The following is an 18,913-nucleotide window of genomic DNA, read 5'->3' as shown; positions in this document are numbered from 1 at the left end:
AACTTTTTTTATATATAGTCAAATTAATTTTCAGAGTGGCTTGTGCTAACAGAAACAAAGCCAGATGATCCAAAAATAAGGCACTGAAGATAAGCATTTACAGGTCTTAAAAACAGCTGGAAAGGTAACATCTGTATATATCTTTTTTCTAGTCTACCCACAACATCTCTCATTTTTTTCTGTAAGTACTGTAAAAACAAGTCCAAAGTGCAAAATAAACAATAATCATGAAAAGTCTTATGTAAGAGGAGTAAACAAGTAGAAAAGTAATACCTGATGCATCTAGATGTTAAGCATCTTAATCATCACCAGGTTTCATCCTCATTTGGGCTTGCATCTGTGCAATCATCTCCTGCATGCGACGCAGCTGTAAGAGAAAAACACCCACATTCAAAAAAGAATTTCATGAGGCATCCAAAATCCAAGAAACTGTAAATCTTTATCCTCCATGGCAAAATGCAGATTCTATTTGCCTCTTTATAAATTGGAAATGTTTGATTAATTCACATAATTGAATACTTCGGTTTTCCCATCTCAGATTTATTGCATTACATCTAACTTTCACAAAAGATTTGTAAGAACATTTATAATGAAAATTAAGCAATAAAATTAAACCTTTTGAAGCTAGCTATGTTTCGAGATTTGTGAATTAAATCTTCAATAAGGAAAATATGCCTTTTAGGGGTGTACAGATGCACTGCTTGAGTGACCTGAAGGAGCTTTGTTCTGATACAAGTGCTCAAAGATTAGTATCATGTATGAATATTCATCTTGCAGCTAACCAGAGAACTCTGCAAATTTTTAGCAACAGTAGAACATGCATACAGAATTAAAAAGTACTTCAAAAGCAAAAAAAACCCCAACAGTTTACAAAATTTGGAAAGACAGACTAAACATATTAAGCATCAATGTTTTTACATCTAAACATCAACTTTTCCTGGAAGTAATTGTTTTCTTAAGGCATTTTCTTACGACACTTAAAGTTACCTTCCATCTCATAAAAGGCCAGTTAAATGAAAGTAGGGGTTTGGGTTGGTCGGGGTTTTTTTGGGGGGGGAATGCATTATATATATAAATAGATGTTCCTAAGAAAGAATAACAAACACTTATACAGATTCTCAAAACGTATATGCAAATACCTCTAATTTGGTTTACAAATGACTAGGTATTTCCTTTCATATGCAGGTGGAAAAGCTCCACATACACAGTTGCAAGTGCCCAATCTTACAAAATCAGAAAGAAATAGGCTGCAATTTCCACATACATTGTATAAAATATGAGTCCATCTCAACTGGAGATCGTGTAATAATCTGAGGCTTGTATAGTATGTTTTCATTATTCTAAGAATAATTGTATCATTTGTAACATATCCAGCTTTTATCCCCCTTTTGGAAAAAGTAGTTAGATAATTGCTTTAATGTATTTTTGGGTGGGTTGTGGGGAGACAAGGGAGGGAGAAACTCAAACTCAAAAAACACTATGCTTAAACAATTCGATATTTTCATTCAGTCAACCACAGTAGCTATAGTGATACTAGTTACTCCATCAGATTCAACGCAAAAGAATCTGTGATAAATGTTTCACTACATGTTGACCTCTTAATTTTTTTAAAAAAACCAACTCCACAACATAAAGAAACATCACAAAAGAGGGGAAAAGTAATTGCAGATGCCCGTTACCACTTTTTCTTGCCTGGACTTAGATACAGGTTTAGGAAAGAGTAAGCAACTGTAAAATAACTAAAGAGTAAAAAACCTGAGATTGCAGCATAGCCAGCATAACAGCTTGCCTAAAAGTAGCTGCCTTATATACTGGTACTTATCCTCTTGCTGCAGCAGCGCAGGGATCAGTGGGGGCTAGTTCAGGTTCCTGTGACTGTAGCATAGATGCACTCCAACAAAGGGAGATTCACACAGGAACAACATGAGACACAGCTAAGTCTGTAATGATCATTATATACCCATCTACATCCTTCTGCTAAACATTTAAACCAAAAAGCTTCCAATTAAAAAGATGGCGTACGGCTGTAGGAAAAGTCTCAGAAATGAGAGCTGCATCGATTCCATGGTCCAAGAAAAGAGAAAAGTTTCAAAGATCAACTTGTAAAAATGTAAGACATTTGTAAAAATATAAGACCTGGTCTTTTGAACTGCCTCTCTGCAGATTTACCATCAGAACAGAACTAGCTTTTTTGGAAGCTTGCTTACTTGAGCTTTCCCAAGAGCACTCCAAGCTGAGCCATGAAACATTCCCAAAATAGAAACCATTCAGTAATCACAGGGGAAGATACTGCTGCACATGTATTATGGTGATTGCTCAAACACAGATTTCTGCTAATAGCCAACATCATATTTTAAGACTTAAATACAGCACTGAGTATTGCATTTTCTTAACCTTAATTGATAAAAATATGCCCACACCATGAAAGAAATCAGATACTGCATATGACTCAAATGTAAGGTAGGACAAGAGCACTAGGAAACCTACTCTAACATTAAGATTGTAAGATTTTCCTTTTCAATTTTCACGTGATGTTTTAGAAATCTACTGGTAAAGTGATCCACTAGCTCAATAATGGCAGGTTTCTGAAGCTATTTTACCATAATTTGGTAGAAAACTTTTGGGCACAAAGCCTGTTAAAAAATGACACATTGTTGTCACATATGGCCATTAGTAGGTAAGAAATCACTGGAGTTTTGTTTTCATAAGGGAAGTTGGCAAAAAAGGAAAAAAGGAAAAAAGGAAAAAAGAAAAAAAATGTACTCAAGCACACCTATCTTTTTCACTGCACCCTGGGCTACATCAGCACTTTGGTTTGTTTTTTGTTGAGTACTTGATATGCACACAATCCAGAATGGCTGCTTTCTGCTGTAACACTATGTCTTCTCAAGAGCTCTAATCAAACTCACAACTATCAGCTTTGTAACAGTTTTCTTAGCAGACAACATATGAATAACAACAGACACACTAAAACCTGGCAGCATAACTACAGGGCTAAAGCCAGAGGTAATAAGTGAATTTTGGGAGAATGCACACAAATACCTTGGAGACGAAACGGTTTGCACAGTAGCAATCCTGACAGCTCAAGTGTAAAATTAAAAAATAAAATAAAAATCAAGCTGTATTGTACTCAACCTGCTAAACATGTCAGCCTCTTTCACAATTCTTCTTCAAGTAGAGAACAGGACCTAAGAACCATTCCTACACAGTACAATACAAGCTAAAAAACTCGTATGTGTTCACCTTACTAGACGTACCACATACACAGAAACAATCTTTGTTCTTAATAACAACGAATGTAAAAGACCACAAAGAAGACTGAAATTGATGTCATATCAATGTCTGTGTTCCCTTCGCTGTTGGGGATTGCAAGAATGAAGGGCACACAATGACTTTGATCTGGCTCGGCAGCAAACCCTCTCACTTGTAAGAGCAGCAATAATATGTTCTACAGGGAGATGGCATTTATCCCCTAAAGAAAGGATCTACAGCATGACAGCAGAGGGTCAATGCACATGATGAAAAAGAAAATACAAAACAGTGCTTGGAAATCTGTTAAAACAAATAGTTCCTGTTAATTCCCAGATAACAAAAGCCAAAAGAGTCAACGTAACCTTGGTATAAATTCTACCTAGCTTACTTATGTCAGGACTAAAATTTAGTTCAAACTATCATGTAACTACTAGGTAGTGACTACACATAACTACCATAGCAACACAGAAAGGAAACAGGTATTTAAGTGAGAGTTAAAGTTACAGACTTTAAAGTGAACTATACAGCTTCTTAATAGCTTCCATACCATTAACAGAACCCGCAGATACACAGCTCTGCTTCACCTACAAGATTTAATCTGTAGTATGCTTTGCCCAGAATACCAAAAAGTGCTACTCCTGTCTGAACAAGGCGAGTGGCTTCTCAGTGACAACCCCACAGATATCACAGGAAAAGCAATGTTAAAAACATGAAGAATATCTACTGTGCACTGACACACTTCGCCTCCCCACGCCAGGTATGATTATTTCTACCCATGCCTTTACATAAGAAAGTTCAAAAGGGACAAGGCAGCAAGAACAGGGCAAGATGGACATTATAAATAGCAGAAGTCACTATGGTCACAGCCATCACAAAACATGGGCTGCAAGTAAGTATTGCTCCTTCAAAGAACAACTCAAAAGGGCAAAAGCAGCAATTACTCTTTAAAAAAAAAAAAAAAAAAAAAGTGTTCTTCATTCCAGCCTCTAAGGGATTCCCATTGCTAATTGCTTACTAAGGGTCTTCTCAGGATGTTCTCCCAGGACTAAGGCTGTATCACTTTGTGAAGGAAGGTTGAAGCATTCTGCCCCCCTGCACTGGGCAATAACATCCCACAAACAAATTAAACTTTAGAGCTGTTTTTATTTCCCTCAGGTCTGCAGGCCTTCGTCAGCAGTCATGCTGTCTCTCCACTTCAGTTTTCACCTTATCTTTTAAAATACTACTTAGGCAAATACCTGGAATACCAGGCAGTTACCTGCCCATGTTCATCACATCCTCACCTTCCCACAGGTCTGTCAGGCCCCAGCCTGGCAGCCCCGCCACTGCAGGCTGCCCCCCCCCCCCCCCCAACTCCCATACCAAACCAGGGTTCTGCATCTCATCTGCTAAAGGGTTAAACACATTCAAAAGCAGAAGGACAGAGAGAAGATTTCAACATTGCGCTTAATTCTACTATATTCAGCCTACTAATGACCAACTCCACTGAAGACAGGAGAGTTAAGGGATGTGCCTGAAGCCTCAGGGTAGCTCACTGGAAAAATCAGAGGAAGTTTGTTCCTTGCCGTCTTCATGTAATCACTGCCCTAACATTTTTCTGGAAGTATTGCCTCTCAAAACTTTGAAAGCTTTTTATTATGAGATACTTTCAGAGTAGGAAGAATATGGCGCAACACTACAACCTAAGTTTGTGCCCATCCACACTACAAAACCAAAATAATTTGAACTGCAGCATATTTACAGTAAAGAACATTGATACCTTTATTCTTATTTTCACTTTTCAGCTCAAAAAACCAGGTCATCACTTGCAAATGATCAAAAATCACTACCAGACTGAGCAATACATCCAAAATGACAGATTAGCAATTCCAAATTGCTGAACTGGGGACCACATCCTTTGGCATAATAAAAGATCATTTAACAAAAGTGATGCTGTGATAAAGATGATCCTGGCACTAGCCCAAACATTCATTCCTTCCAAGGTTATATAAACCTCACAAAACTGTAAATAGAACTTCAAGCACCGTTACTGATGGGAATGCAAAACAGGAGGGGAAATGGGTATTTGTTTTCTCTGCAAAGGCTATGGAATGCAAGCCCATTTCCTCTGTGCCTCTTTCCTCCTCAGATTTTTCCCAGTCTGAACCTTAGGGATGATACAGAGATGAAGGGACTTCATACCAGCTTATCTACAGAAGATTCAGCAAAGCCTCTTGATCTCTTTGGGACAATAGAACGCAGAAGTTAAAAATCTATTTGTTTTTTCAAGTTCTAACCTAATCCTCTGCAACTTCAGCAGCAGTTATCCAGAGATATTAGTCCCAGAGGAAACTCAGAGACTGCCCTCCGAGAAATTAAAGACTTCATCCCTTTAGCCATGTTATATAAAAATTACATACATATGTATTTATAAATACTATATATACATTCACACAGAGTGGTCAGAATAGACCAGTATATAATAATGTCCCTGTCATATCAACAGTTTCCACGGAAAATGGTTATAAGAGATTTTTCTTTCAGACGTAAGCCTTAAGAAATAGTTCTATAAGGATATCCAAGTTTCTACTTAACGATTAGACATATACAACTTATACAGTACAAATAACGGGAGAAAGAGTTATGACTTCAATTCTAAGATTACTGCCTGAATCTTGGAAGCATTAAAAAAAAAAAAAAGTAGTAAAAACCCACAAAACTTTTTCAAAAAATGCTCTTGACATTTTCAAAACATCTAGTATTCCTGACTATCAGATGATGGTCTACTATTGTTTTGCACACACATCAGTAAATGGTACAGAACGCTTGTGGAAGTTCTGCTCTCATAAGTGCCTGGCCATCAAGTACACTTAAATTGCTGAAATGAAGTTATACAGTGACAAAGATGCAGCTCATTTAATCTCCAGTAATTCACATTATTGACTACTAGTTATGGTGCTAATAGGCTGCTGCTGCATTTCCTTTTAGGAAAATTTTTTGCTATTTATGTCAAAATGCCAGGGTTAGCCAGTAGCTCACCAGGGTTAGCTATTTTTAAGTATAGATGTTATAAAAGAAAAAGGAAATGCACAGACTAAATAACAATATTTCAAGAATTACCATGTATGGGAGTTTGAATCTTTCACCTCAGAAACACACAAAACTGCTTGCAGTTTTTTATTTCTTACTCCAAATTATTGCATATATGCATTGATCTTAAATCATGCCTTCCTGCATTTATGGACTTGAATCCAAGCTGAATTGAATAAAAAAAAGGATAAACAGAAAAAACACTATCTTCCAATCTGCAGCAAGTCTTAAGTTTTCACAATGTAAGCAGTCATAAGCATTGGCAGTGTACTACTTGAATTCAAATACTAGGCTAAAAATCTCTGGATCTTTAGAACTTTAGTATAAAAAAGTTAAATCGAAAGGTCTAGTAATAGCTTGGAACCAGAGTAAGAAGTCAGGTTGAAAACTCCAAATTCATAAATTTACTGGTATAACAGAAATAAAAATTTTGCTGTACGTCAAGATTAAGATGAAAAAACATACACATTAATTATATCATGGGATTTTTAGAACTCAGCCACCTTTTTCTACGCCATAGACACCAGACATAAGGAGAAATTTACTGGTAACATGTTTGTAGTAAGCCATGCACATCTGAAATGACATCAGACCACCAGTCTACCCCAAGGTACTATGTTTAAAGCAGCGTATGTAGCTGACAAACATAAATCGATTTCAATACTTTAAAAATAGCAACTATCCTTATGGAAAATCAACATACAAACTGGAAGTGATAAATACCCTGCCTACAACCAAGAGTCCACATGCTACCTACCATCCACAGTATGCAAGTGACTATATAAACAAACCACTTCGTATGGGCAACGTGCATGTTTGGATTAGGGCTGTTTTTTACAATTCCAGCCTTACACTGGTAGGCAGTAGTTGATGTAGAATACTGAAATAGGAACATAGCATGTTATATTAAAGAATAACAGTTTTAGAAGCTCCCTCTTACCTCAGCCTCTTTCTGCTGGAGGATTCTATCCTTGTCTACCACTTCTTCTTCAACAGGCCTATTGAACAAAACACATTGATGATATAAGTTACAGAAGTAAAAATCTCCAAGAACACGTTCAAGGCTCCTATTTCAGCTAACACAACAACAAAAAAAAGTCTACATGCTTCCACACGGGAAATTAGGACATTCTTAAACCCATGCTTCCCTTTTGTAAAACACCATCTTGACCTCATAGACTCCTGTTATTCACTCCCCATTTCTTAAGATTTGATTTCTTTGCTGCTATGGGGATTTTTTGCCATTTACTCTAACCAAGGTATTTCCTCTACTATCTATCCACAGTACAAAAATCAACCATTAAAAGGCTGCATAGGTTATTTTCTGTCTTCTTTAAGACCAAAATGCTTGGCTGAATACTTAAAGAACAAGTAAAGTTGGGGACGAGGATAAGTTGCTATCAAAAAAAAGATGCAGCACAGGTAGACAGATTTTTTGCATTAAGTTGTCAAGGACAGAAACCTTACCAAGGAAAAAAAATCCAACCACCACAGAACATACACATTACCAAAAAAGATTGTTTGCTCTAAACTTCCCTCTCTATGTATCTATGAAGGAGCAAGACAACAGCCACCACAGCAGTCCTGCAAGAACTGGAAAAGCAACACCCTACCTAATCAGATGGGCTGGGTTCTATTTAAATGTGCCCACTACAGTTTATTTTTTCCAAGGAGACATCACAAAATAAAAACCTGTCCTTCTTGCAGCCCACTACTTCTTTATGCACATTCCAATTAAAAGCATAGAGAAGAGGGAATGGATGCAAAATCAAGAACAGCTGTTTGTAAGCACAGCACTTCACTAGATATTACTGCTCTTCAAGAAGAGCATTTAACACAAATTTCAGTAACTCCATAGACTAAATATCATGAGAAATAATTAGTTACAGGTGGGATTAGTTAGGAGGAGGAGCAAGTCCAATGTCACAGTGGAGAAAGAAGAGACTGACAAGCAGCAGAGCCCAAAGGCGCACATGTACTTACTTGCCAGTTCGTTTTAGCCTCTCTGAACGGAAGTTCTCATAGTGCAAGTCTTGCGTCACCTCCTGCAGGTCCTGCATGTGCGTTCTAGAACATGCAAAGGGCTATTGAAGAACACTTTGCTCTTCTTGTCAAAGGGAAGAAAAACACTCTTATCTTATATTTTTGTTTATATAATGGATGTATTTAATGAAAAAGTAACCCTTACAGCCCAAGCCTGCCATAAAGCTAGTCAGAGCTCTGCTTTCATGTTTATTGGTCTTCCCTTAATTCATATTTAAGGGCCCTCCCACAAAGATTCTTCAGAGACCTGAAATACACTGTCATCCTCTTGTTCACTAATTGCTTGCTAGGAGTTGTTTATACCAGTCTTGGCAGCGTTAAGAACCTTGCAAAGACGGTTATTCAGAAAGATACTTTAATTCCTGAAGTATTTTTTGTCTTTTAAGTGCTATTAAGTATAATTTGTAACTGAGAACTAGGTGGAGCTCCTTGGCTCACGTAACAGCTGACATAATTGCCCAACAATTTCCAACTGTCAAAAAAAAAAAAAAGGGGGGGGGGGCGGGGGAGGAGGGTGGACAAAAATGCTTGGTACCAGTGACCAGCAGAGGGCAATCCCTGCCCAGTATAGACTGAAATCAGAAACACACCAATAGCATTACCGACAGCATTCAGTTCCCCAACAATCACACAATGTCATCAGAAAAACCACTTACAGAAGGGCAGGGTCTCATATTTAACATAGGATTTCCTATACTGCCAGAAAATTGAGTTTTGCCTTTAGAATACTACCCAAAGTGATTGATGAAACTGAAAAGTAGTTTGAATACCTCTCTGCCCCACCCACTGCACTATAAGAAAACTTTAATTTATATGTAAAGCCATCAAATTAGTTCACATAAGGCATAAAACTGATCACACATCTGGCAATGTAAAATACAGAAAATAATTTTTGAAGTCAGATCGGAGGATTACAGTAGCAAAACAAGCTGCAGGGGGCTAAAAAGACACTCCACACTGCCATCAGAGCTACTTTTGAATTAAGGAGTTCATGTTCTTATAACTCTCTACTCATTGTGAAAGTTACATCATCATTATCAGGAGATGGGATAATTTTACCATTACTCACACCAGCATTGTGCGCAGTTTAAGGAAATCATTGTGCTCTGGATTTTCAACTTCAACAACTCCCCAGGGATACAGACGGCCTCTGATTTTTTTCCCTTTCACCTCAATAAGTTGATTGGATCCGATAACAGCAAAGGGAATGCTAGCCTAGTTGAGACAGAGCAAAACAAGTTACTGTTTTGACTGGGTCCTTTTTTTGTGTTTTGTTATGTTTTTTCCTTTCAAAGAAAGTGCAAAGACTTTTAAGTAACAGACAGGAGAAAGGGGGAAAGAAATGCTGACAAAGCACTACTAAAATCCTTCCACATCAGAAACCCAACAAGTCCCTATTAACACCTGTAGTTTTGTTAGGATCTCTTTCTCCTAACAGAGGCACAAAAGGAAATGATGCTTTGCTTTAGGAACACTTGACTGTTGTTGAAGTACAGTTTGGGCATAATGTGTCATCTGACATAACATCATGCATGGAAAACAGCCAACAGAAGCATGCTTCAGATACAGATTGAAGTAGCTAAAGAGAGCATTTCAGCTCCATTCTCCAAGCACCTTTGCAAGTACCACAGCACAAAGAGGAAATTACTTCAGTAAAACCTTTATTATCTGTTCTAATGAGAGGAAAGTTGTTAATTAGTATAGCAACCATAACACACACACATTCTTTCTCTTTGCTTGCATGTTACATGGTTTGAGTCAGAAAACACACTGCAAATCACAGATCTTGGTGAAGAGCTGCTTACGTTTAACAGCGAAAAGAAAAGAAAGTCATGACACACTACATTTGGAATTCTGATGAAGCAGAGACTGGAATAAAAAGGATTATAATTCAGAGTCAACATCCAAAGAAAATTTGAATTTCCAACACACTATAAAGGAATAAAGTACCTTTAAGCAATACTGTAACCTTGAAGAGCTACTGAACCAAAATAATAAATTAGGAATGAAACTTGCCTTTAAAACTCTAGTTTGTTCTTTAAACTCCTCATCTTCATCAGAATCTGCATCAGGGAGCTGATAAATCCTAATGCCATGTTCAGAAATCTCATCCAGAACCTGAAATTTACAAAAAAGGGAGAACAACAAATTCTTATTTCATTGAAGAGGTATTAAGTTAAAAATATATACAATGGATTTACTAGTCTGTCACATCTAAAAAAATCAGAATGTTTTCCTGCTTTAAGCAGTTTGACAATGCTTAGAAAAAAAAAATTAGCAGAAACTGCCATGCTTTGAGTTTATGTACTAACAAACTAGTTTATGTCCTGCAAGACAATCTTACATTGCATTAATTTCATCCTACCTATGAAGAAAAAAACCCAGCATTTTTCATTTTTTCTTCATTCAACAGACTTGAACCTCAAGTCCATAAATATCCTGGAAAGAACAGTACAAGGTATAAAAACACTCGGCAAGTGACCTACATGTTTTGAGATCTAAGAAAGGAATACTAAGTGGGAAGTCAATCACACCCTTAAAATTAAGAAAGGAAGCCTACGCTAAACCTGGTTGTATTATATAGATTTTATTTTACTATTACAAAGAAAATTTATCTTAAAAACATTGCTGAGATTTGCTAACTACAGAGGTTCTCCTTTAAAGAGTTTACTAACAGGCATTTTAAAAAGCCAAAACATTTGCTAAGATTACCTCTGAATTAAACTGTTTGTAATCTATGATACCATCTGCAAAACCAGAAATGGCTAAACACTAACAGCAGCTCACCTGCCTGTTCACCCAAAAAGAAACAGATTTACTGACTAAATGCATTTTGTGACATTCCTAATGTATGTTTCTTTCTGTAAGACCTTAACTAGCATATTTTTGTGCAGTGATACAGAAATAAAAGATTTAAAATAGGCATATGAAGATGCAATTAAGGCCTTCAGACAACACTTGGGGAACAAACAACAGAAGTAGAACACTATTTGCTACGAATCTTAGCTGCATAACTAATAAAATATTTGTAATACAATGTACTCCTGCACAGCACCTTTTGAAGACTAACACACATGCACCTGACTCAATGTCCAAAGTGCCAAATAACACAGGCACAAAGATTTTTTTAAAAGGCACAAAAGACAAACACATTTTTTGAAAACATAGCAAGTAAATAATTAAAAAAAAAACCAGAAGATTCACATGGAGCATAAAACAGAAGCAGACAAAAGTAAAGTGAAGTTAATGTGAAAAAAGTAAGTAAAAGCAATGAATTTGGCAGCAGGATTCATTAGTTACAGCATCAAAACCATGCAGCCCATATCAAAGTATATTTTTGTGTATTTGATATGTACAAAAATTTTAAAGGCAGTGCCTATTGCCTCTTGAATCAAAAAGACAAAAACTTCACTTAAAATGAAGAAAGTTATTCAAAATACACTATGAGAAAAAAACATCCATAAACAGTTTCCTTTACTGTCACTAATGCCTAAGATTAACATTAAAAATACTCTATCTGTATTCCTGTACACATTCTTTTCCTAATGAAATCACTGCGGGGGTAAGCAGCTAGCGTAAGTCCAGGACTCTGGCAGTTTCAAAAGGTGGTATAAATCAATCCTTTCTTCAAAACTGAAGAGAATGCTTCTACTGCCATACTATTAAAAATATTTAAGGCAGAAATCCCATCAAATGCACTGACAAGATTTTCTTTCACTAAAGGTAGTGGTATGGAAGCACAAAGAATGCCGAGATTTCACAATAACTCTTTTCAAAGGGGTCTTGGATGTCACAGCAGAAAAAAGGTTAGCTGTGCAAACTTCCTAGGTTAGTATTCCCTGACAAGTTGCAACTGTAACCCCACAACCAACACCTGAACCAAGCAGCAGGAGGATGTAATGAACTTTTAATAAGCAAAGTCTGGGCAAAATCAGTGAGGAGGGAGGAAGTTTGGGGTAATTATAAAAACATTCAGAGAAGCCCCTGTAAGGACTTGTGCTGTCATTACTACATAAACAACTGGACATATCTTGATAATACAAATACAACCGGACTTCAAATAGACGAGAGGTCTTAATGAGCCTTCTCATAGCATTGTTGGGTTCCTCAATCCTCTGTCATGACGGCAACCAATAGCTGTGGTATAAATAAAACTTGTCCAACCAGAGCTTGATTATTAAACAGCTGCTTAAAATAAAACAATCCTTCAGACCACTAGAAGAAGAATGACCATGTATGAACCACAACTACTCCCAAGAGGATGTTTTCCTGCCAGGTACATAAACATCCCCCGCACTCACACACGCGTGGGCCCACACTGAATAGAATATTATGAGCCCTCACCTACACAAAGAGCAATATTTTTAAAAGAAAAAAGAAATTTGGGAATAAGCGTTGCCAACAAGCAACAGTTATGTTCACACAACTACATTTAAATCAATGCACGTTGTTACCATTTTGCAACATGGAAGACAACTAAATTGTCACCAAATGATAACAGAAGATGCACAGCTGGGATAGGTGGGGCAGTGCAATGCCTTTAAGTAGCTGCCTAAAGCAAGAAAGCACATTTAACCTGGCTGAGATCTTAGAAGATAAAATGCAAGTGAAACAATAACGGGAAAGCCAACAACAAGGGGTGCTAGAATAATATATTACAGCTGTTAAACCTAGTGCTTTCCTGAAAGGAAAAAGAATTGCAATAAAAACAAACTGTATTTTATGGACCTAACAATGAAACAGCATTTTGCTGCTTCAAATCTGAATTTTATTGGCCTCAGAGGATTCTGTGTTCTTAAAGATTAGCCTTCCCATGGGAAATTTAAAAAAAATGTCAAAATATTAGTTCCCCTCTCATGAAGTCATTCTTTTGAGCAGGTTTCCTTAGCAGCCTTGCATGGCACAGCTTGTGAAACTGCCTTGCATTTCTTCCCACTCCAGAGTTTTAAAAAATAACTTTGAATTCCAGAAAGACTAAACAGGAATTACTCCAAGCTGGGTTTCCTTTGCAAGCACCACAAACTGATCTTGCTGCTTAGTCCAAAGCAGTGAAACAAAAACATTTTACTTTAGATTCATGGCCAAATGGCAGAAACATCTAAAAAAAAAATAAAAAATAAAAGACCTCAAGCTGCGTCAGCAAAGCAGGATTTTGATTCTTACTCTTGATTAGAGATTCTGTTAGCCAAGATGCTTTGAGTTAGAACAATATACAGTAGCTAGGACTTTCAAAGCTTTGGAACCACATTATACATTTGACTTGGTATAAACTCAGTTTGTAAAGTGACCTTTGCCAGCAGTACAAAAATAAAGACAACTTGATTACCTGTTTTCTAGCCACTCCCTCAGACTTCAGCATAAATGCCATTCATCTCATATTTAGCCAACGCATAAATGTGGTGTCCATATATCTAAGTCAAAACTGTTTTAGACTAGTTAGTCAAAAGTAACTTTGCTCAAACTAGAAAGAACTAGACATGGATTAGCACTGAATATGGTCAAGAGAGGCTGCCTTTAATCTGTTCAATCACAGGATATGTAAACAGGGATTCATCTCCCTCTTCCACAAGAAATGTACAGCATAAACTCTAGATCTAACATCACTTACAGAATTGTACTGAAAAATAATTCCAAATTCACACTGGGAAACACATTTACTTGTGCTACTGCCATGTTTCAGCTAAAATCCGGTGTTAGCGACACACAGAAGCAAGTGTCAAACAGCAGGTGCACTATGCTGTGCTTGACCTTAAGAGAAGCCACCAAGCAAAAGATAAAAGGAGCACAGATGAAAGTCCCAAAACAATTACAGCAAGTACTGAAATCTGGTAAGAGTCACATTCCTCTTCATTTCACCCAAGAACTGCTTTTGTGAAAGATGAGTGTAGCTAGAACTTCTTTTATATCAGTTTATTTTATGTATTTGAGCTGACAAAGCATAACATTCAGATTCCCAGTGAACTATATAATAAAATAATTAACATTCCACTTAAATGCCTGCTTCAAATCTTTCAACATCATTCTGCTACCAAACGCTGAACCAAAAAATAAGCACCTATGAAAACTGAGCCTGAAGTACACTGCTGAAAAATCAATTACAGTTTCTTTATAGAAAGTAGCAGCTCCACAAACAATATTACTACCAGATAAAAATCTTTAACCAATACAATATAGCCATAGAAAGAGAAGTGATAAAACCAGCATAAACAGCCACATCTCTGCTTTGTTACTTCCCTGTCAGTTCTTTTAATTTGCCGACTGAACCTGTCATGTCCTCATAGCATTTGTGGAGGAACAAAATAAAAGCTCAAAGAGGCTGGACAGAATTTCTCCCAGGAAGATCCATAAGTCTTTTTTAACTCAATGAATGACCTTTTTTTTTTTTAACCCTTCTCCCTTTCACCTAGTTCATCATAAAGCTGGTCACTTGTATAAATACCTCTCCCCTCTTTCTGTGAATTTGTCTACGTTGCAGACAAGGTTCATACAGTCACAACTGTCCCCACTTTAAATGTCCTCAGCTACAGAAGATTTATTCAATTTATTGAGCAAGGTTTCTTATACCACTGAGCTTTATGCAAACACATTACCAGTGGCAGCAGTACCTCACCTTGCCAAACTGTAGTTGCTTACAAGCCTACAAAATCCACAATCACACCTTTGTGGCACTGGTCCACCCAAAAAGACCCCAAACAAATCCTCTGAATTTAGGTGGAGTTCAGCTAATGTGCTGTTTTTAACTTCAAACATTTTAACTACACTATTTTTCCAAGTTAAATAAAGCTGTACTCCCTCTCCAAAAAACCCAGAAAATACCCTCACACAAAAAAAGATCCAATAACCATTCTAAAGGACTACTGGAAGCCAGAGGAACACAATCAGATCATCTATCAAGCCCTCCATAAAAATAAAAAAGTGGCACTATAAAATTATATTAAGATATAACATAAGAGATTAAGATATAATCTTACCATGAAAAAAGTTTGCGTACTCTGGTGCTAAGTATAGGCTGCATTTTAGAAGTACTAATTAACTCTATACTAAAGGAATAAGTTATTAAACTTGTAAAACTTCACAGGCTTTGTAACGTTCGAATATGTTAGACTTTACAAATGAATATACTGGGTTTGAGTCAATAGAACCTGAAAAAAGCTTGCCATCTCAATAAATTTTACTGAACACCTGTGAGCACAATACAATCTCACCACCTACCCATTCCTTTCTTTTAACAAGGTGCACAAAGTCATTCTGAATCAAAGACAAACTAGGAAAGCTAAAATTTTTACATTCACTCACCAGATTATTCTATGATGAGATTAAATGGAAATTAGATTTAAGGTGAAAGACTCATACAACCACAAATATGTACTTTATTCCAGCAGAACTCACTATAATGTCACATCTGGCAGAGGCTGGCCTGTCTTGGAAAGGTTTGGCCAAAAAAAAAAAAAAGTTCAAGACAGCAAGTAAATCTTCCAATACAAAAGCATTTATTTTAGTACCACTGTCTGGAAAGACTTTCTCCAATGCAATCCTGATTATGCCCTGATATTTCACATGAACAGATAACCTAGTAGGAAATACATATACAAGACAGCGTACATTTTTCCATAATAATGGAACTACAAAAAGCATCCTGCTAACATATTAGCCCAACTGTCCTGCCTCTATATTAGTGTTTTAGTTTGTATCATGGGCGCACTTACTAAGCAAGTTTGAGTCACCGTGACTTAACCACATTTTGCTACAAAACATTCAGCACAGCTAGAGTACACAAACCAAGTTTCTTTTGGATGAAACTAAACCTAAAAGATAACGCTCTCAGAACATACCTCACGCACTCACATTAGTGGGCATTCACTCCACCAGACTAAATGACAGCTAGTCTGAAACATCTACACTACATGCTTTTCAGGATGATTTGAGCCCTCATTACAAACAGTTTTGCTCAAAACCTGCTCTGTTGGGGTGCACTGCTTGCTAAGACAAATGAAGCCAAAAATGGCCAGATTTTCAGCAAGCGTAACTGGTAAAGCACATCAGACTTCCTGAAGATTAGGTCCTTGGCCAGCATCATTCACCCCTCTCCAGTCTGAATTTACTTTGTATTTGGCTTTAACACTGTATGGGTTGCATCGTTCTCATGATAAAGTGTTAGACCTACTCTTCTCTTCAGCCTTTCTCTTTCCTTCAGCGTCAGTGTGTCAGCCTTGGCAATCACAGGAACAATGTTGACTTTTCCATGAAGAGCCTTCATGAATTCTACATCTAATGGTTTCAGCCTGCCAACAAGTAGAAAAAAAAAAAAGGTGTTTTTTTGTTTGTGGTTGTTTGTGTTTTTGTAACAGACCAAATGTATTAAAAAATATTTATTTCAAGTATCTACATAAATAGCATTTCCAAAATAAATTAAGCCAGAGCACTTGCTTATCAGCTTGGTTGTTTAAAGGTCAAATTACCATTAAAATTGGCACTATAAGATAAATTGGGTATTATAAGCTTTTCTGTTTCTGGGTGATAACCAATGTAATGCTGACTGCTTCAAAACAATATTAAATGCCAAAAATGGGGACAAAGCAGAGGAGAGCATTAATCCCCAAAGACAATTTTAATTGCATTGGCTAACTGACAGTGTGGGAAGTAACTCAATTACCATTAAAGTTAAGTTTCCAATTCAAGTAATGAACAGACTTACAAACAAGTTATAATGCCCTAAAATACAAGAGCTCAAGAGCCTTTTCTTACCCATGCCCAAAGGGAGAGATGAAGTAAAAACAACAATGGACTCTGTTATCTATGATGTGGCGCCTGTTTAGACCACTCTCATCATGAAGGTATCTTTCAAACTGGTTGTCAATGTACTGGATAATTGTTTTGAAGCTGTGGTATGAGGAGGGGGGAGAGAGACATCTTAGATAAGCATGAAAATAATAAAATAAGAAGTATGAAAGATAAGAACACGAGGAGAATCACACTTTCATAAAGAACATTTCTGTTACAAAAATTCAACTTCCTAGCACTGTATCTACTACTGAGAAAAAGTATTCTGATAATGCAAAAAGATATTTTCATAGCAACCAAGTGTCTATTTATGCCTAGAGTTACTTTCAAGTATTACTCTGTCTACGGATAAAAAGTTCAAGTGCAAGCTCGGGGGTGGCGCGGGAAGCAGCACTCAGTGTTGAGACAACACAGACAGGAACAGAAGACTGAGGATTTCTCTGCGCTTTTTTTTTTTTTCTGGGGGTAGAGGGTAAGGATTTGTTTTTAGATCAGCTGAAAAATGACATATCCCGGATATCCTCTTGATTTACAACCCTGACCCTAGAGCTAAGTTTCTATAGTTACCTATGAAAATTCTGGTATACTAGTCTGTTTCAATTAAGTACGAATACATTTGCAAGTCATGCACTCAAGCATCACATGATTTATTAAGCTATTTTTGTTAACTTACAGAATTCTTTTTTGCTGGCAAAGAAAAATAATTCCTACTTAGTTCAAGGCAATTTTAAATATGCCCTACAAAGAAGTAAAGGAACACAAAATTTGATCACAAAAATTCATGAAAGCAGTGACTAAGAGAGAGAAAAGAAAACACAATGCATTACTAAGAAGATTGTTTTAAGATATTCCAGAGCATGCAGACACCTGCAAACAACATTAATATAAAAGGACACTTTATATTAAGTACTTCAGGGGAAGGGAAATGAACACACTGATGAAGATAAGATTAGGCAGATTGTGTGTCATGAACATATCTTAAACTACTTGTGGAAAAACTGAGCAGAAAGCTTTACTTGAAAAAAACAGTATTTTTCTTGTTGAGAAAGTGCAAATTTGATTATAGGAATTTAAGGAGGAAACAGACAAGAGAACACAAATAAAACAATCAGTAAACTAGAAAATAAACACACAGAATGATGGCAAATACTGTGACAGGCAGCAAAGTTCAACCCTGGGCTGTGTGGCTGTAATGAAGATAATGAAAGAAAGCAACGAGAATGATGGAAGAGATCCTGGAGGGAATTTTGTTTTCCAAAGTTGAGTAAGCTTTTGGATCTAGAAGGAACAAATCCATAGTAGAATATATATACACACGTTTATATCTTTGCAAGATTTACACCATTGTAAGTCACGCTATGGAAGACAACACAGCAAAGAATTGAATTTATTGGGTTCTGACCTTAGTGCTACTCAAGTCTTTAAGAACTAGCTTCTTAATACCTAAATGTGTTGGAAAAGGGCAACATGGTTTATGTTCCTGTTGATCCTAAACTCTCCTCTTGGCTGGTGAAAGGTAACAAGACTGAAGACATACAAACACTAGGACAGAAACCAAGCACAAACAATGGAAAAGCAACTATCACACACTTCTCTGGCAACGTAATTAGTTTACGTGCAGTTTTCTAGCTTTAACAGCTATAATTTTCCCTATAAATACGGCGTTAGTGTCCTGTACCTCCTGACTTCCGGGAAACACCTGGCTTATACCACTGTGCTATCACTACTTAGGAGATAGCACATCCTGTGTTGTAACAGCAAACAACGC

The 18,913-nt window shown here is 36.8% G+C and overlaps 1 protein-coding gene across 2 annotated transcripts in view; it reads right to left on the bottom strand.

The window, feature by feature from the left end:
• LOC119142555 (septin-2) overlaps positions 1-18,913 on the bottom strand; it is a 39,816-nt gene that overhangs the window by 8,656 nt on the left and 12,247 nt on the right. For both annotated transcript variants that reach the window (XM_037375695.1, XM_037375694.1), the window contains exons 6-12: positions 17,110-17,244; positions 16,529-16,646; positions 10,381-10,482; positions 9,434-9,579; positions 8,305-8,388; positions 7,262-7,319; positions 274-367 (exon numbers count right to left, since the gene is read on the bottom strand). In XM_037375695.1, coding sequence (XP_037231592.1) covers positions 299-367; positions 7,262-7,319; positions 8,305-8,388; positions 9,434-9,579; positions 10,381-10,482; positions 16,529-16,646; positions 17,110-17,244 — 712 coding nt within the window. In that variant the 3' untranslated portion in view covers positions 274-298. The remainder of the gene's footprint in view (positions 1-273; positions 368-7,261; positions 7,320-8,304; positions 8,389-9,433; positions 9,580-10,380; positions 10,483-16,528; positions 16,647-17,109; positions 17,245-18,913) is intronic.

This window comes from Falco rusticolus, chromosome 1 (genome assembly GCF_015220075.1).
Source record: "Falco rusticolus isolate bFalRus1 chromosome 1, bFalRus1.pri, whole genome shotgun sequence".
In the NCBI taxonomy this organism is placed as follows: Eukaryota; Metazoa; Chordata; class Aves; order Falconiformes; family Falconidae; genus Falco; species Falco rusticolus.
Note: the sequence above shows the minus strand (reverse complement) of the source record. Positions and strands in the feature narration are given on the sequence as shown.